We start from the raw sequence: 20,721 nt of genomic DNA on the forward strand, positions 1-20,721 counted from the left end.
GCCTGGTGTTCTAAATGACTCTTTGGAGCAGAGCACCACCCCCACTTGCTGATCTATGCCTGACATGAGCAAGGCATAGCATAAACTTTTATTGTGTTAAGTTCCTGAGGTTTTGGTGTTGCTTGCTATAGCCGTTAGTCCATGCTGATAGTTATAGTCAGCCATCACCAATTTTAGGTATATGGATAAAGGCTAAAGTTTCAGCTGTGAGAGGTTAAAGAAGTGCTGTTCAGTAGAACTTTCTGTGAGAACGCAAATGTTTTATCCGCATTATCCAATAAGGACTCTACTAGCTACATATGGTATTGAGTACTTAGAATATGGCTAGCATGCCTGAGAAGTTGAAATTTTAATTTAATTTTAATTAATTAAAATTTAAATAAAAATATATGGCTAGGAGCTACTCTGTTAGACAGGTCAGGATTAGAGACTAGGAAATGTCTTAGCAGTGTGCTGCACCCCACCCCAAGCCTCCATAATAATTCCAAAGGGCCAGAGACTGTGGCTGGACCGCTGTTCTAATGGTGGAATGAGCAGAAAGGGTTGCGCTGGAAGCAGCCTGCTCTCCCAGAATTTGCTGGGGCAAAGGATACGTGAGTATTTCTTACAGCTGTCTTGGGAGAAAGAGCCTGGAGTCACTTTAAAGCCTGTCTAGGAGGAAACCAGAAGGAGTGATGCGACCTCATTGGAATGGTATGCTTTTGTGACTCAAAGTGGTTGGGAGACTTTTTAATTATCTGAGAATAACCAGAAAAATTATAGGATCTACACAAAATCTTTTGTAGTGTTGAGAGAAAAGGAACCCCTCATTGTGGATTTCAGAGGTCAACCAGGAAAGAAAATGTAGTTTTTTTCTGAGTGTACACTATGATCCCTGCTTGGGCTAATCTAACGTTTATAATTAAAAAGCACTTAAAGCTCTTTAAAGGAGAAAATGCTTTAGTTCAAGTAGCTTCAACTTGTAGTCTTCGTTTAGTCTTTTCCCCACGCCCATCCAAGACTGTGTTTAGTGTCTTAGGCTCATTTGGATGCAGAATCAGAGACATACTGTATTTTAAGGCATGCTGTATGTATAATTTAATGGAAATCAAAGAAAAGGATCCATACGAGGGTCTGGCTTTACATGGATAGAACTGGAAGTTGGTTACAGATTAAAGGCCTCACTCCTTGCAGTAGCGAGATGCCATAGGAATGACTCCATTTTACTCCACTAGATGCTTCTGTTCCTTTTGCCTGTTTCACTTACGATTTCTGGCCCCTGATAGCCTCAGCCTATACCGGGGGCACACAGTTTCCATGAATCCTTCTACGTCCTTGTTACTCAAGTTTGGTCTGCAGACCAGCAGCATCAGAATACCCTGGGAGCCTGGTAGAAAAGCAGACTCTCAGGCCCAAATCAGACCCACTACATTAGAATCTGCATTTTAATAGGATTTCCAGGTGATCCATGTACATATTAAAGTTTGAGAAGCACTGATCTGTAGAATTAATTCCCTCCCTTCCTCCTTCCCTTCCTCCCTTGCAACCTCTATGCTAAGCAGCCCAGGCTCTCAGTTTTCCTCAGACTCTCGAAGGAAAAACTCTGATAGACACAGCCTAAGTGTAAAGACCCAGCAACCATAGCTGGAGGGGTGTGAGGCTATGGTACAAAACATGCTTCCTCAGGCAGCAGGGACTGTGGGTGGAGCCTTTTGTTTAAGAAGGGAATGCTTGACATTATTAAGAGATTTTAAAATATTTTCATTTACAAAACTGCACCTAAGTTGTAGTTCATTTGCAATTTAGAAAACATTAAGTCTCTCTGGTCTTAAGTCAGAGCTTCTTACCAGAAGAAACTAATAAGCAGTTGACATAATATCAGTCAATATGAAAGAAACAGTGTATTACTAACCTGTGAAAGTTTATCTAAAATAAATGTACCAACCGAGCACGTTGGCTCACACTTATAATCCCAGCACTTTGGGAGGCCGAGGTGGATGGATCATTTGAGGTCAGGAGTTTGAGACCAGCCTGGCCAACATGGTGAAAACCTATCTCTACTAAAAATACCAAAACTAGCCGGGCATGGTGGTATATGCCTGTAATCCCAGCTGTTTGGGAGGCTGAGGCAGGAGAATTGCTTGAACCCAGGAGGTGGAGGTTGCAGTGAGCTGATAGCATGCCACTGCACTCCAGCCTGGGTGATGGAGTGAGATTCCATCTCAAAATGAATAAATAAATAAATAAAATAAAATAAATGTACAATTCAGCTGGGCACAGTGGCTCATGCCTGTAATCCCAGCACTTTGGGAGGCTCAGGTGGGAGGATTTCTTGAGGCCATAAGTTTGAGACCAGCCTGGGCAACATGTGAGACCTTGTCTCTTTAAAATATTAAGTGGATGTAGTGGTGCCTACCAGTATTCCCAGCTGCTCAGGAGTCTGAAGGAGGGGGATCTCTTGAGCCCAGGAGCTCTAGGCGACAGTGAGCTATGATCACACAACTGTTCTCTAGCCTGGGCAACTGAGTGAGACTTCATCTCTATAAAATAATAAATAAAAAGACTTATGCAGTTCCTTAGACTTTTGCAAAACAGACTATTAGTTATTTGTTGTCATCATACCTCCAGGGACCAATGTTCTATACCAAACAATGACTAGTTATTAGAAAAGATTTTAAAAAGGTAATATTTTGCCCCACTTTTACTTGCCAGGGAATACATTCTCTCTGAAAACAGAAAGGTATCTTCTAGATACATTATCCCCGCCCCCCCTCCGCTGACAAAGTGGCTTCCAGGACCAATCTTTTAATGTAGGGTTATTAAAACAACAAACAGCTAAATTGCTGTAATCCTGAGGGTCCCCGTGCATATAGCACAATGGGATACAGTATTATTATGACCAGAACTACTCACTCACCACACAGTAAGGGACAGGACCTTTGGTTTCTCAGACTGTACTCACGTGATGGTGGCATCAGCATCACTGGAGGATTTGTCAGGAATGCAGATTCTTAGCCCTATCCCAGACTTACTGAATCAGAAACTCCGAGGGTGTGGCCCAGGAGTCTGTGTTTTAATGAGCCTTCGAGGTCGTTCTGATGCTTGATGAAGTTTGAGAACCAGTGAGTCAGGGTAGTGCAAACTTCTATAGCAAATATATACTCATTGGCTCAAACAAAATACAAATGTATTTATTGTTTATTTAAAGGTGCAGGTGTGGGTAAACGGGTTGGTAGAGTGGCCTCTTTCCTGTAATTATTTAGGGACTCGGGCTGATGGACGCACTGTCATCTTCATTGTGTGACTTTCAAGGTTGCTTCAAAGGTCATGCCGGCCAAAAGAGGAGAAGAGCATGGAGAAGTGGCTGTGGGAAGTGTTTATATACTAGGTCCAGAAATGGCTTACATATATACACATTTCACTGGCTAGAGCTCAGTCACATGGTCTTATCTAACTGCAAGGGAGGCTGGGAAATGTAACCTAGCTTGTGACCAAGAAAAAAAAAGGCAAACATGGTTAAAAGACAGAATTATAAAAGAAACCAATTACGTTGAAATATAAGTTATTAGAAATATTTTTGACAGCAGTATAGGTACTTTTTAATTAATGCATTGAATAACAAGATCTAGTGGTGTTACAGGAAAGGAGTCCTAATTGAGACCCCCCAGAGAAGGTTCTTGGATTTCCCACAAGAAGGAATTCAGGCCGAGTCCGTAGAGTAAAATGAAAGTAAGTTTATTAAGAAAGTAAAGAAATAAAAGAATGGCTACTCCATAGACAGGGCAGCCCTGAGGACTACTGGTTACACATTTTTATGCTTATTTCTTGATTATATGCTAAACAAGGGGTGGATTATTCATGCATTCCCCCTTTCAGACCATATAGGGTAACTTCCTGACCTCGCCATGGGATCTGTAAACTGTCATGGCAGTGGGGGGAGTATAGCAGTAAGGATGACCACAGGTCACTCTTACTGCCATCTTGGTTCTGGTGGGTTTTAGCCAGCTTCTTTGTTGCAACCTGTTTTATCAGGAAGGCCTTTATGACCCGTATCTTGTATCTTGTGCCGACCTCCTGTCTCATCCTGTGACTTAGAATGCCTTAACTGTCTGGGAATGCAGCCCAGTAGGTCTCAGCCTCATTTTACCTGCCTCCTATTTAAGGTGGAGTTGCTCTGGTTCAAATGCCTCTGACAGTGGCACATTTACTAACTACTGTGATTTTGAAGTAACAAGTATAAATAGTATTTCAAGAGATCTGCAGCCACTACAACTTAATATTTAAATCTATGATGACTTTTGGTGGCAAAAGTCACAGGTACTGTTAATGATACCAGGTTTATGGCCTACATTCATAATTGAGCCATGTTTTAAATTTCAATTATAAGTTATTGAAAATCAAGGAGTATTTTTTCTGCGTACAAGTTCATGGACTGCCCTCTTCATCTCCCTCAAATTTTATCCATGGATCAAAGAGCTTCTACTGTACACTTTATTTCTAGCCTGGGATGAGGGGAATCATTTGATTTTTTAATGGAGCAATACAGATTTTATAAGCAGCAGCTTATTGAGCTTTATAATATTTACATATGGTAAAATTTATATCTTGCGTAACACAAAAGTAACATGTATTTTCTTTTTTTGTTTTGACAAAGTCTCACTCTGTCTCCAGGCTGGAGTGTAGTGGCGCAATCTTGGCTCACTGCAACCTCTGCCCCTGGGCTCAAGCAATTCTTGTGCCTCAGCCTTCCAAATAGCTGGGATTATAGGTGCGTGCTACCACGCCCGGCTGGTGGAGACAGAGTTTGACCATGTTGCCCAGGCTGAAAAGTAATTCTATATTAATGCTCAGTGGGTCAGTGTGTTAATTTTCCATCTTTTCAGATGTGTAATCAGTAAACTTGACAGTAGTTTGACCTTATAAAACAATAATGCTTACCCAAAAATATTTTTTTCTCAATTTCTGCCTCATTCATCTAAATTGTTAATAGATCTTTTCTTGTTTTAATCAGTCAACATGTATTCCTGAGCGCTTCCAGTCCTGTGGATACATGTAGAAGATTAATTCTAAATGCATTACTGCCTTATAATCTCTTTACATAAGAGCAGAGTGTTGAAGGGCACTGGTTGGAGTTAGATAAACCTGGGTTCTAATCTGGGCTTTTCTAATTGCAACTTTTTACCTTTAAGCAGATTACTTAACCCTGAAAAGCCTGTTTGCTTGTTTCTTCAGGGCATATATAGGCTTAGTGCCTAAGTGGCGCTTAGTAAATTATTGCTATTAATATTTCCTCCCTTTTTATGCCCATCTACACATACACAGTCAAACAGCCTGGTTGTCTGAGTATTCGACCTCCAAGGAAAATAGCTAACCACCTGCAAGTTTTAACAGAAAGTGTATGCATTAGAGATTTTTGTTTGTAGGTAATAGGACCTGACTGTCTGATTTAAGCCAATAGAGAATTTAATACACCTAGATCATGGAACTCACAATCAAGACCGAATGCCTGGTTAGAACAAACAAAACCAGGCAGCTTCAGAAGGTCTTTGGTGTAGCCATTGGAACTGATGAACTCCTACTGATTTTTTTCAGTCTTTACCTGCCTCCATATAATATTCACAGTCCAAGCAGAGAAACATGAATTCACTGGGTGTTGGCCATGGGCCTACCCATGAGATGTACTGGGTTATTAAGCGGGAAGATCTAGAGTGGGCTCTGGAACATCTTGATGTAACTATGTATCAAGACATTACTCATCATCGGGAAATAACAAATAAAAGTTACAGTGAGATATCACCTCACATCTGTTAGGATGGTTGTCATCAAAAAGCCACAAGATAAAAAGTATTGATGAGGAAATGAAGCGGCTACATTATCTGGGGTAAATACCCGGGGTTCGTTGTCTTGCACCAAGAAAATTTAGGACAGGGACACACTTGAGGAGTTTAGGGGCAGAGGTTTAATAGGCAAAAGAAAGAGAAAGAAAAACATCTCTCTCTAGTGAGAGAGAAGGGGACTTCTGAGAGGAAAAGGCTGGCAGGCAGTGGATACCCCGAATTTTATAGTCCGGCTTGAGGAGGTGGTATCTGATTTTTGTAGGGCTCACAGATTGGTTTGATCAGGTGTAACGTCTACATAGCGGGCCCGGAGGGCTGGTTACCCTACCCTAATATTATTATGCTAATGAACTCTTCCCTTGGCCAGTGCCATTTTGTCTTCTCCTTACTGTACACCTGACTGGCAGAGAAGGGAAGATGGAGCCATCTTGAACACGTCTAGTTCCAGGTAGTTCTTTCCTGCGGGCATCCACCCCTGAAAGCTCTAAGCTTGCTTGTCTAGGTCTGCAACTCGACTTTACAGGCTGTTCTTTGTTAGAAAATGATTTTGGGCTGCTTTTCATTAAAAGGAAAACCTGACTGAGGACTTTTGCACCCTTACTATCTGCCTAGTAATTTCTTCTTAACTCTGGTATCAGAAGGCTACGGAGAAATTTGAACCCTTGTACACTGTAGGTGGGAATGTAAACTGGTGTAGCCACTATGCAAAACAGTATGGTGGTTTCTCAAAAAGTTAAAACTAGAATTACCATGTGATCCAACAATCACACTTCTGGCTATATGTACAAAGGGGTTGAAATCAGGATTTTGAAAAGTTATACATGCTCCTAAGTTCATTGCAGCATTTTTCTCAGTAACCAAGGTATGGAAACAATCTAAATGTCTGTGGAGAGATGAGTGGATAAAGAAAATGCAATATAGGCTGGGCGTGGTGGCTCACGCCTGTAATCCCGGCACTTTGGGAGGCCGAGGCGGGTGGATCACGTGAGATCAAGAGTTCAAGACCAGCCTGGGCAACAAGGTGAAACCCCATCTCTACTAAAAATGTAAAAATTAGCTGGGCATGGTGGCACGTGCCTGTAATCCCAGCTACTCGGGAGGCTGAGGCAGGAGAATTGCTTGAGCCCAGGAGGTGGAGGTTGCAGTGAGCCGAGATTGCGCCATTGCAGTCCAGCCTGGGTGACAAAGCAAGACTCTGTCTAAAAAAAAAAAAAAAATAGAGAAAAAGAAAATGCAATATATGCATACAATGGAGTAGTACTCAGCCTTGCAAAGTGAAGGAAATCCTGGCATATGCAATAGTATGGATGAACCTGGAGAACATTATGTTAAGTGTAATAACTCAGTCACAGAAAGACAAATACTGCATGATTCCACTTATATAAGGTATCTAAATTAGTTGAATTAATAAAATAAAAAAGTAGAATGGTAGTTGCCAGGGGCTGGAGGGAAGGAGAGATAGGAAGTTGCTGTTCAATGGGTATAAAGTTTCAGTTATGCCAGCTGAATGAGTTCTAAGGATCTGCTATACAACATTGTACCTAGAGTTAACAATACTGTATTGTGCACTTAAAGGTTGAAGAGAGATCTCACGATAAATGTTCCTCACACGTGCACATACACACCACACACACACACACACACACACACGACTGCACATCTTGGGAAATGATTATCCAAAAGGTGCCGATAATTTGGGGTGGCCTAAAAATGATAGAAGTGCACTACTGACAGGCTTCCAAGTGTCCATCACCTAATGGTTAAAGAGTAACTCTTATTGGCCGGACGCGGTGGCTCACACCTGTAATCCCAGCACTTTGGGAGGCTGAGGTGGGCAGATCACGAGGTCAGGAGATCGAGACCATACTGGCCAATATGGTGAAACCCCATCTCTACTAAAAATACAAAAATTAGCTGGGCGTGGTGGCACTTACTTGTAATCCTAGCTACTCGGTAGGCTGAGGCAGAAGAATCACTTGACCCCGGGAGGCGGAGGTTGCAGTGAGCCAAGATCGTGCCACTGCACTCCAGCCTGGCGACAGAGCTAGACTCCCTCTCAAAAAAAAGAGTAACTCTTATTAACACCTGGAAGAACTTATAGCACCACCTACTGTACCAAGCTAAAATTTCCTCCGTTAAAAGACATTTTTTTTTTAATTATTACTTAGGACAAGAAAGTGTCAAAAATCAAGGAGCTATAATTCTTTGCAGTTATTTAGAGAAATAAAGGTGAACGCTCATCGTTATTTGTAGTGTTTGTAATCATAGCTGTGCACTGCTGATGTGTAAATTGCAGCTGCAAGATCCAGAAAGTGAAGCAGTAATAATAACGATAATAATGTATTAAGTATTTTTTCTATGCTGTGTACTGTTCTGAGTACGTAATGTGGATTATCTCATTTAAACACCACCATTACTCTACGAGACAGGTATTGTTATATGCATTTGACAAATTAAAAAACAAGCAAGGCACAGAGAAGTAATTTAACCAAGATCACACACCTAGTAAGTAATAGAGCTGGTATTATATTTGAGCCCAGGTAGTTTGACTCACTGGAGAGTAACAAAGAACTCTCCTAATGATCCGTACCTCACATGTGTCTGTCTTCAAGGCATACCAGCAGTGTGACTCATTTTCCTATTTCCATCTGATTTCTTTTTTAGATAGTATGAATAATACACTGTTGTGTTCAAGAATATATTTTATTCACACAAGTAATATACATGGTAATTATAAGTGAATGCTTATGTACTACTACGTGCCAGGCACTCTTTGAAGTACTTTACCTACATTAGTTTATTCTTTTCAGCAACCCTATGAATTACTATTTTAATCCTTATTTTACAGGTGAGGAAATCATTAAGTAGCTATTCAAGATCACACAACTAGGAAGTGACAAAGGCAGTATTAGAACTCAGATAGTGCCTGCAAAGTCTGTGTAGTATACTACAGTGCTTATAAAAAGTTATTTTAAAATAGTACAGGTAAATTTGGGTATAACAGAAATCACTGAGGCAGTGCTCAGATCTGGAAAAAAAATGTTAAGGTGGAATGAAGATGCCTAAAGTTTAGGAAAGACTGATTTCAGTGGTTTAAAATTTTTTTGCCAGGTACGATGGCTCATACCTGTAATCCCAGCACTTTGGGAGGCTGAGCTGGGCAGATCATGAGGTCAGGAGTTTGAGACCAGCCTGGCCAACATGATAAAACCCCATCTCTACTAAAAATACAAAAATTAGCCGGGAGTGGTGGCACATGCCTGTAATCCCAGCTACTCAGGAGGCTGAGGCAGGAGAATCGCTTGAACCTAGGAGACGGAGGTTGCAGTGAGCTGAGATTGCGCCACTGCACTCCAACCTGGGTGACAGAGCAAGATTCTGTCTCGAAAATTTTTTAATATCATAAATAATTCTACATTGAATATCTTCCTGGGCACGCTTGGTAGAATTTCTCTGGGGTAGATACAGGGATATGAATTCACTGAGTTATTGTCTTGCAGAATGGCTGTGCCAACATGTTTTAATCTCTGTCGTTTGGTTACTTTAGCGAAGTTTTATGCAGTTTTTCTCCCTAAGTGTTTCTAGAATTTGTGGGCCACTGAGGACTATTGGTAGTAATACCAGTTAAGCAAAATCTGGTTCCTTATTATTCATAAGAGAATCTACATTCTTACCAAAGAAATGTACTCAATTTACTCCACTATTACAGAGCCTACTATGTCATCAAATATTTTGTTCATTCTACCAGAACACCCGATTTCTGAATTAGAGAGAATGCAGGGGCTATGGGAGATAATGCCATCTAGTGGTCAAACTAAATTCTGGTTCCTAGAGGTTCTTAGTCTTCAAAGTGTAGAAAAATTACCAGAGAAGCTTGTTAAAAAATGAGATTCAGAAGGAGAGAGAGAGGAAAAATGTGTGTGTGTAGAGGGTGGAGGGGGTGGGTGGTTGGATGGAGAATGTCCAGGAAGCTGCGTAAAAAGCAGCCTGTATGGTTGTTGGTTTTGATGTGTGTGGTCTAAACTGCCCTAGAATTTGGTTCAGCATTTGGCCCAGTTCCCTCTCCTCCTTAATCCTCTTCTCCAGCAGCTGCTGTAGTACCTCCTGAGTTACGTGGGAGTGGTGGGGATGTTCTGGGACTATTTTGGGTTGAAGAGGACCAGCTGAGCTTGCACACAGGGGCAGGATGGGAACAAGACTAATGTATTTGGGGATGGATTAGGAGAGCCCAAACAATGACCTTGGTTTTGCCAAATCCATTTGCATTTTCTCCTTACTGATTTCTGTTGACTTCATTGCTACTTTTAGCTCTGTGGGTAACCCCCTCCTATTTTTCAATTCTCTCGTTCTTCATATCCTTCAGCCTGGTATGCAGGCTCTCCATAATTGGACAGTAGCCTATCTTCCGGCTCCCTCAGTGAGAATCCCACTGTATACATTAACCTTTCAGAATCCCACAGAACCACTATTGCACCTTTTCTCATACTGCTTATCCCTCTGAAATTCTTACTCCTCATTTTTTATGCATTTACTGCAAACTTTAAGCCTTTTATACATCTTTAAAAATTCAGAAGACACACAAACTCAAAGAAGCCCTTCTTGGATCATTTACTGTTTATCTCTCACTAGTTTCCCACCATATTTAGCTTGTACCCTCATTCCAGCACGTTAGCAAATAATGTTTCTTATTGTTGTAAATACTCCACTCATCTATCATCTATCTATTATTCATTCATTTATGTTGTTTCCTTTGTGTTCAATATGAATTCAATTCATTCTTCAAATGCCACCGACTCAACTAAGCCAAATGTAACTATTCTCAGCTTCATTCATTGATTTCCTTCTCTGAGATCTGCTAGCACTGAGAGTCGACTGCTTTAACCACTTTAACCCTTCATTACACATTCCCATGTGTTTTTGAACTCTGTGTTAGATTTCTCCTTTTGCTCTCCAGTAAATTGTAAGCCATGAGGACCAAGACTATTTTATGTAATTATTGATATTTTCCAAAATTGCATGTTCTCAGCTGCATAATATGACTTAGCTAACATGTTTCCACAGTCCGAGTTGTCCTTATACTCATCTTGCTCTGAAAGAAGAGGAAAATGACAATTTTATTAAGCACTTCCTATGTGTCAGATACTATGCTTGGAATTTTACACACACACACACACACACACACAAACAATTTTATTTTTTAGATGGAGTCTTACTCTGTCACCTGGGCTAGAGTGCAGTGGCGTGATCTTGGCTCACTGCAATCTCTGCCTCCCAGGTTCAAGCAGTTCTCCTGCCTCAGCCTTCTGAGTAGCTGGGATTACAGGCACCTGCCACCATGCCCAGCTAATTTTTGTATTTTTAGTAGAGACAGGGTTCGTCATGTTGGCCAGGCTGGTCTTGAACTCCTGACCTCAGGTGATCCACCCTCCTCGGCCTCCCAAAGTGCTGGGATTACAGGCGTGAGCCACTGCGCCCAGCTGGAATTTTACTTATATTTATGTTATTTAAAACTTAAAAGCCCTGTGAGTAGAATGTTATACATTTTGTAGGTTGGAACAGTTGGTCTCAGAATTATTCAATACATTGTGTAGCTATAATTAAGAAGTCAGCATTTGGACCCAGGCCCATCTGACACCCAAACCCATACTTTTGTTCTGCCACATTGCCTCCATTTGAGTTTGGAACCCTCACTTTGTGGTGTTTTGTAGTGATGCTTTGCATTCCTGCTCTTTCCTTCCTCAGAAAGAGTCTCTCTCAGGAATGTAAAGTGGCACTTTACCCTGGAATGATACCCTGTCCCACTCCCTACACTCTACTTCAGGCCAAAGTGGAAATACCCTTCTTCACTCACAGTCTCCCTGATGCTTCAGTCAAGCAGTGTGCCCACCTGCTTTTTTTCCCTCCTTTTTTTTTGGACTGACTTTACTCAATTAAGAACGTTTCTTAATGTAGAATAACTCTGGACCCTGAAATACTGGGGTGCTTTAAAGAACACTTGTGGGGAAAACTTACTTGCATGTTGAGCCTCCTCCATGCTCACTTTGGGGGTGCACATGATCTCACTGAACATAGTGACTTTTGGAGCTCTTTGTGTAACTAGCCCTGGAGAACTTCCAAACTAACTCAATACAAATCTGGATTTGCTTGGTTGTGTTTTCTGCCGCAGGGATTCAGAGGAAGCCCTCGGCATATTAGAAGACGAGTTGCAGCAGCCGCAGCTGCCCGTCTGGAAGAAGTGAAGCCCGTGGCGGAAGTTCACCATCAGAGTGAGCAAGAAACTTCAGTGAGGAAACGAAGAATCAAGAAGAGCAGCCGAGTCCAGCCAGAATTTTATCACTCTGTTCAAGGTGCTTCAATCAGGAGGCCTGTAAGTAGAGAACTGTCTTTTATAAAAATATTAAATTCACTGTCAAATCATGTGGTTGTTCTTTTAGTTTAAAAACCTTATCAGATTAACTTTGAATAATTAGGTTGTTGTTATTCCCAACAAGTGGCAGTGTACTCACGTGAGTTCCAGCAAGGAATATGGTTTCCTAGAATGTTCTAGGGTGGATAGGTAGCTGACAAAGAAGCAAGAGTCAGTCACTGTCAGGCAGCTGATATGAAAGCTGGTGAATTCCCAGCCCTCCTGAAGCTGGGGATCTAGAATGAGGATGGGGACATAGAGTCAACAAATCTAGGTGTGGTAATGAGAGAATTGGTGAAGAGGATGACAACAAAACCAGTGTCAGGATAGGAGAAGCAGTGAAGGAAGGTGGGGCTGGAGTCTTGGGCAGTAGCAGTGGCTAAACACTTCCTGGAGGCTCTTGAGCCAGTGAGGCCTGCGCATCCCTCTGCACCCAGCCCAGGGTAACTCCGTAAGTGTCCCGGCCTTCTCAGGTGTGGCCTTTATATTGTTATAAGGCAGCACCATTGTCCCTTTGTAACCTGGTGCCCTGTGTTTCTGTTGGCCGCAACCTCACCTTTCCTCAGAAACTCAGGGCTCCACTGGGAGCTGGTCTTCATCTCCTCCTCACATCCTGAGCACATTGTTCTATGTGCTCTGATTTTTCTTTCCTCATTTCTGGCTCATGGGCTTTTTACCAAGACTGGGGCTTGAAAATGCCATTTTAAAACTTGTAAAGTTATTTTATGACTGCAATAATTTTATGTTACTTTGGCATTAGAAAAAAGTGTCTGTATGGTTCATCTCTATGCTGTGGGGAGCCTGTTGTTGTTTCTTGTGCCAACATAGGGGAGCCATCAAGATTTGACTTGAAAATGTCTTTGTAAATTATTGAAACAGAACTGCTCTTCTGTGGGGGTAACTGTGGGGCAGGCACATGTGGAGACTGTGAGAAGGCCAAAAAAATGTCTGACTCAGTAACCAGGCCAAAAACAGTGGAAAGAAGTTAAATTCCTTTACAGAAAAGGATCTGTTTATCATAACCAAGTGAAAAAAAGTACATATTTAGAAATGAGGGTTTATTTTTCATGATTCAATAAAACAAAGGCTAAGTAGAATTTGGTATCTATGCAGAGAAATACGAAATGGTAGGAAAATTTATTCGTTCAACAAACATGCCTTTTATACAGAAAATAAGGGACATACAGATATATGTTAACTAACAGTTCCTGAGGGCTTAGTGTGTAACAGGCCTTATTTTATGTCACTCATTTAACAATTCTATGAGGCAGATGTTATGATTCCTATTTTATGGATAATGAAACTGAGCCCCAGAGAGGATACATTACTTGCTTCAGGTTACCTAGTTGTTTGGGGTACAGTTTAGAATTTGGATCTGGGTGGCTTGCCTCCAGAACCCAAGCATGAACCTCTACCATCTGTTACCTTCCATTAGTACCTGGTCGCTAGGAAATCACAGTCGAGTCAATCAACAGACATGAAAACAAGTAATTGTAATGCATGTTCTGTGCTTTGAAATTACTGTTCTAGAGTTATACACAAGGCATTATGGAATCATCTTGGATCTCCGGAAATATTTACAGATAAGCAGACACCTGAGATGAGTCCTGAGAGATAAGGAAGAATTTACCAAGTACAAAGTAGAAGTAGGTATCTCCTGCATGAGAAAAACATATATAAAAGTGCAGAGATGTGGGAGGATATGGCATTCTCAGTGAACAGCTTGAGGTGGTGCTGGCAGATGAGACTGGTTGGGTAGAGGCCAGATTAGAAAGGGCTTGTGTATTGTGCTAAATATTTGAACTTATTTTCTGTAATAGGGATCAGTTGAAGGTAGGGAATAGGTGAATTATTTCTCTTGCTCAGAGTCTAGCTAGTTCTTTGCTTCTTCTAATCTCCCCATGTGGATCAGGATTGAGAAGTAAGTGATTATCATTAAAGTTTAGAAACACTCAACCATCATTATTCTCTCACAAGCCCTCTATATAACTGCCTTGGTTAATAAGACATAGTCTTTATGCCTCTGTGACTTTGAACCTTACTGTCTACTTTGCCCTTGAACGTTTATCCTCATTCTTTGTTTGCCTGGTAAACTTCAGTTCACCTTTTGAGATTGACTCATGCTTGGATGGGTCAGGTGAAGTCTTTTCTGATCCTTCCTATCAGAGTAAGGTGCCCTTAGTTTTGATGCTCAGCGCTCAGTACAAACCTCCAACATAGCAATTACCCCGAGTATTTACAGAAATGTGGGCAGGGCTAAGGTGCTTCATCAGCCTTTAGGTAGAGCCTATTTATCTTCAACTCCTGGTCTAAGGGGTAGCAGAGGGCAGTGGTCTTAATGGATCCTGGTAGGAAGAGCTGGAGCAACGGAAGAGCCCTTCCACAAGGCCGGTACCTGAGGGATGCAGCTACTGCCAGAACCTAGTGAGTCAGGAGGGAGCAGGGCAGATAAATATACTGCTCTCTTAGCTCCTGCTCCCAGTGGTACCTCCTTTTGACCCAACCTACCTAGAAGCCAGAGGGCAAAGGAACTTGGGTGATGTAGATCACAGACATCAGTCTCCCAAGGACTGAGCAAGGAAGAGATGGACAGATAATCTGAGAGGGTGACAGGGACAGCAGAGAATAAAAACATACCTACCTGGTGGCCAAGTGTGGTGGCTCACTCCTATAATCCCAGCACTTTGGGAAACTGAGGTGGGCAAAACACTTGAGGCCAGGAGTTCAAGACCAACCTACCCAACATGGCAAAACCCCATCTCTACTAAAAATACAAAAATTAGCTGGGTGTGCTGGCACATGCCTGTAATCCCAGCTACTCAGGAGGCTGAGGCAGGAGAATTGCTTGAACGGGAGGTGAAGGTTGCAGGGAGCCAAGATCATGCCATTGCACTCCAGCCTTGGCTATAGAGCAAGACTACATCTCAAAAAAAAAAAAAAACAACAACAACAACAACAACAAAAACTAAAAAACAAACAAACAAAAAAGGTATCCTTTGCCAAGGTATTTCAATTCTCTGAGAATCAGTTTCCTTTTCCTAAAGTGATAATAAGGGAAAGGACACCCTTCTCAACAAACGGAAAAGGTTGGACTAGCCACATGTAGGATAATGAAACTGGATCCTTATCTCTCACTTTGTACAAAAATCAACTCAAGATGGAGTAAGGACTTAAATCTAAGACTTGAAACTATAAAAATTCTAGAAGATAACATTGGAGAAACTCTATTAAACATTGGCTTTGGCAAGGATTTTATGACTGAGAACCCAAAAGCAAATGCAATAAAAACAAAGATAAATAGTTGGGGCTTAATTAAACTAAAGAGCTTTTGCACAGCAAAAGGAACAGTCAGCAGAGTAAACAGACAACCCACAGAGTGGGAGAAAATATTCACAATCTATACATCTGACAAAGGATTAATATCCAGAATCTACAACAAACTCAAACAAATCAGTAAGAAAAAAACGAAGAAACAATCCCATCAAAAAGTGGGCTAAGGACATGAATAGACAATTCTCAAAAGAAGATGATACACAAATGGCCAACAAATGTATGAAAAAATGTTCAACATCACTAATGATCAGGGAAATGCAAATCAAAACCACAAGGTGATACCACCTTACTCCTGCAAGAACGGCCATAATCAAAATGTCAAAAAACAGTAGATGTTGGTGTGGATGCAGTGATCAGGGAACACTTTTACACTGCTGGTGGGAATGTAAACTAGTACAGTCACTGTATTAGTCTGTTTTCATGCTGCTGATGAAGACATCACCTGAGACTGGGAAGAAAAAGAGATTTAATTTGACTTACAGTTCCCTGTGGCTGGGGAGGCCTCAGAATCGTGGTGGGAGGTGAAAGGCGCTTCTTAAATGGTGGCGGCAAGAGAAAATGAGGAGGAAGCAAAAGCAGAAACCCCTGATAAACCTATCAGATCTCATGAGACTTATTCACTATCATGAGAATAGCACGGGAAAGACTGACCCCCATGATTCAATTACCTCTTGCTGGGTCCCTCCCACAACACACAGGAATTCTGGAAGCTACAATTCAAGTTGAAATTTGGGTGGGGACACAGCCAAATGATATCAGCCACTATGGAAAACAGTGTGGAGATTTCTTAAAGAAGTAAAAGTAGGACTACCATTTGATCCAGCAATCCCACTACTGGGTATCTACCCTGAGGAAAAGAAGTCATTATACAAAAAAGATACTTGTACATGCATGTTTATAGCAGCACAATTCACGATTGCAAAATCGTGGGACCAACCCAAATGCCCATCAATCAATGAGTGGAAAAAGAAACTGTGGTGTATATATACGATGGAATACTACTCAGCCATAAAAAGGAATGAATTAACAGCATTTGCAGTGACCTGGATAAGATTGGAGACTATTATTCTAAGTGAAGTAACTCAGGAATGGAAAACCAAACATCATATGTTCTCACTGACATGTGGGAGCTAAGCTATGAGGACGCAAAGTCATAAGAATGGTACAATGGACTGTGGGGACTTGGGGGGAAGAGTATGAGAGGGACGAGGGATAAAAGACAACAGTGTGGTGCAATGTATACTACTTGGGTGATGGGTGCACCAAAATCTCACAAATCACCACTAAAGAACTTACTCATGTAACCAAATACCACCTGTACCCCAATAACTTATGGAAAAGTAAAAAATAAATAAAGTGATAACAATAGCTACTATGTAGAGTGGTGAGGATGAACTGAGTTGACATATGGAAAGAGATTTCATGGTAATGACCTGCGTAGAATAAACAATAAATAGTTTCTTCCTTTTTTTCCTCCTCCCCTAGACCATTATTTCTTTGAAGCCCATGTCAAGGGGTCTAGAATATCTCCTGGCATCTGGCATTTGGCATTTGGCATCTGAGTGAATACTATCGACTAAGTGAGTGAATGATATATGAAAGATAGCTTATGATGAGTGGTACAATTAGTAAGCATTATAGGAATTTAGAGAACAAAGAGGGGACCCCTACCCCTAAATAGTTTGGTTAGGGCATAATTACTTTATGGAAGAGTTGGGATTGAGTTGGGCTTTAAAATATGGATAGTGCTGCGCATGTGGTGGCTCACACCTGTAATCCCAGTACTTTGGGAGGCGGAAGTGGGAGGATCACTTGAGCTCAAGAGTTTGAGACCAGCCTGGGCAACACAGGAAGGCCCTTTCTCTACTAAAAATTAAAAACAAATTAGCCAGGCATGGTGGTGCATGCCTGTAGTCCCAGCTACTTGAGAGGCTGAGGTGAGAGAATTGCTTGAGCCCGGAGTTCCAGGCTGCAGTAAGCCATGGTCATGCTGCTGTACTGCAGCTTCAGTGACAGAGCAAGATACTGTCTGAAAAAAAAAAAAAAGGTAGGTATTGGCTGGGCAGCAGATGCTGGGGCTGGGAAGTGGAGTAAACAAAAGTGCTGAGAACTGACCGGATGTGGGGATTTATATGAGAGAAATACAAGATAAAGTTGGAAAAAATAGATAGGGGCCAACATACATTTCAGACAACCACTGGTTTAAGCTTTCTTTTGTGTGCTTCTGAAGACGCTGTAATAGGTGAGTAGTGTGATCATAGCATGATTTTAGAAAGATTAAACATGTGCAGGGTGCATCGGGAGAGCAGGACAGTTTGGTAGCTGCAGCAGCCTAGCAGTGAGGTGATTAGGGCCTGAATTTGGGCCTAACCCATGGCCTTCTGCTGACATCTGCTGATGACTGCTGTTGGGGAATCAGAGGATGGCCTCACCCTCTTTCCTGAAGGATCTGTTGGAAGAGAGGGAGATGAGAGGGCAGCAAATGGCAGTGGAGACTACTCAGTTGCTTGGGCAAAAAACCATTTTGAGGAGAGTTTTTTTTTTAGTGCAGTGGCCGGATCTCAGCTCACTGCAAGCTCCGCCTCCCGGGTTCACGCCATTCTCCTGCCTCAGCCTCCTGAGTAGCTGGGACTACAGGCGCCCGCCACCTCGCCCGGCTAGTTTTTTGTATTTTTTAGTGGAGACGGGGTTTCACTGTATTAGCCAGGATGGTCTCGATCTCCTGACCTCGTGATCTGCCCGTCTCGGCCTCCCAGAGTGCTGGGATTACAGGCTTGAGCCACCACGCCCGGCCTCTTTTTTTTTTTTTTTTACGGAATCTCACTCTTGCCCAAGCCGGAGTGCAGTGGTGCAATCTCGGCTCACTGCAAGCTCCACCAAGGAGCGTGTTTTTTTTTTTTTTTTTTTTTTTTTTTTGAGACAGAGTTTTGCTCTGTTGCCCAGGCTGGAGTGCAGTCGTGCAATTACGGCTCACTGCAGCCTCAACCTCTTGGGCTCAACCTTCTCATCTAAGCTTGCTGAGTAGCTTGGACTACAGGCATGTGCCAGCATGCCTGGCTAATTTTAACTTTTTTTGTAGAGATGGAGTCTGTCTGTGTGGCCCTGGGTGTTCTTGAACTCCTGGGCTCAAGAGAACACCTTGGCCTCCCAAAGTGCTGGGATTACAGGCAGGAGTCACCACATCCAGCGGGGAGAGTTCTTCAGGGCATCTTACTGCATCTCCTGTCAGTTGTCTGAGAGACTGGACGTTGTCAGAGTTGATAGTGAGAAGGCTGTTGGCTCCTTGACTCACACGATTCCTATGCAGGCTTCTAGAACCTTATGGCCTCTGCTGACATTTCCGTGCTTTTAATGCCATACATGAACTTGAACTGAGGCTTTGTGTCCTCTTCTGGATTTGGTTAGGTGCAGCCAGTAGTGCCTGCTAGAGCCACCCTATTCAACATGCGTCCAAAACCTGTGTCTTTTCTAAACTTACACATTTGGAGAAAATCAGTGTTACGACATGCTGCCATGAAAGCAACTCTGATTATAGCTTGGAGACGGAGTAAAAATAAATCAGTTATGGTGATTCAGGATTACTTGAATGACTTTATATGAAGCACTCCAGGCATTTCTAGTGGCAATCTAAATAAGAAATATGCCCATGAGTGAGAAAGACTGAAAACAGAAGTAACTGCAAAGGAGATGAGTCAGAAAGCGTGACTGTGCAGTTTTAGCTACTTTCAGTCAGATCATCCTCTTGAAGTGTTACTTGAAATGTAAATTGTTTAGCATCCTTAGCTGTTTTAACCTATTTACTTATTCTGAATTTGTAAGCTATACGCAAATATACCTGTAAGAATTTGTAATGGGGATCACTAATAAAAACTTAATAATATCTAGATTTTTTATTTTACTCCTTGTTTTAGATGTTTCTGAAAGTGAATAAACTAAAACTTTATCCTGATTTCCTCTCAGTACATATGTATTTGGATTTATAATGTATTTTAAGATGTGTCACTAGGATGCCTAGGAATTTTTTTTATCACTTTGAAACAGAAAAGATAATTAGATCCAGATTTCCATTTATTCCTTAGTGTTTTCACATTACAAAACATTTTGTTTTGTTTCTGAAACCTAGGATTTTTAAACATCGTCATCATCATAACAAGAACTCTTGCATTACTGCGTGTTTACTTCATTGGCAATACACGGGCATTGTTCTCTGCACTGTTCTCCATTTTTCTCTCATTTTATCTTCTCAGCATTTCTCTGGGGTTGGATCTCACTTTCCAGGGAGGAAACGTGTCAAGGTCATACAGCTGGTAGATAATGGAGTTAACATTTAAACCTAGGCACTCTTGGCTTGAGCAGTTTTTGAATAAGGAATGGAGAATTCCCATGATCACAATTCTAGTGCTAGACATTTATCCTTGTCAGCCTTCCTGAAGTATTTTAATTACTTTGAGTCTCATTCTTCTGTGTAGATGGTAGATATAAATGAAATCTTCGTGTTTTTAAACTGTTACATCAATTAGAATGTATCTTAAAAATGGTATTGAAAACCATTGGTAAACCTCAGACATCGTTTTTGCCATCATTTTATTGGCCCCCTCTTTCTGTGGCAGAGCACCTGGGAGGTAGCAAGGCCCTACTGCCTGCTCACATGAACCTGTTAATGTACAACTTTCAGGCCCAAGAAGTATTTATGTGTTCGAGATTGGGGGTGGGTATGGGGAAATAACAGTTTTAGAGCATTAGGAAATAATCAAACATAATGACTCTATTCCTGTTACATTTCGCTGATTCCAGTTTTTGGCACACTGCAACAGCATTGCCTGCATTTCCTGGTGACTTAGAATTTCTGAGACTTTCTCACTGAGCTGAAAAAGTCTAATTAAAAATTGCTAGTGTTCCCAGGTTATAGCCCAAGCTACAGCTTGTTCTCCATGCTGGCAAAATCTTGGCCTGTGAGCATCTGTTTTCTTACTTTTGGGCCCCCACTACCATCAAGCAATGGTATTTTTGAGCCTGACAGTTTTCACTGAGGAGTTGGAGGACATATGGGCCTAACACAGATGACTGGGTGATCCTCTTTTCTGAAATGGTAAGCACAAAGGAAGAAGCAGGTTTGGATTGAGGATTGGAAATAAACATTTCTGATTTGGATATGTGAAGTTTGAA

The 20,721-nt window shown here is 41.7% G+C and overlaps 1 protein-coding gene across 4 annotated transcripts in view; it reads left to right on the forward strand.

Moving 5' to 3' along the window:
* Window positions 1–20,721, forward strand: part of DST (dystonin) — a 501,678-nt gene that overhangs the window by 42,698 nt on the left and 438,259 nt on the right. For all 4 annotated transcript variants that reach the window (XM_031935627.1, XM_031935626.1, XM_031935628.1 and 1 more), the window contains exon 3: window positions 11,983–12,183. In XM_031935627.1, the coding sequence (XP_031791487.1) occupies window positions 11,983–12,183 (201 nt within the window). The remainder of the gene's footprint in view (window positions 1–11,982; window positions 12,184–20,721) is intronic.

Source organism: Piliocolobus tephrosceles, chromosome 5 (genome assembly GCF_002776525.5).
Source record: "Piliocolobus tephrosceles isolate RC106 chromosome 5, ASM277652v3, whole genome shotgun sequence".
Lineage (NCBI taxonomy): Eukaryota > Metazoa > Chordata > Mammalia > Primates > Cercopithecidae > Piliocolobus > Piliocolobus tephrosceles.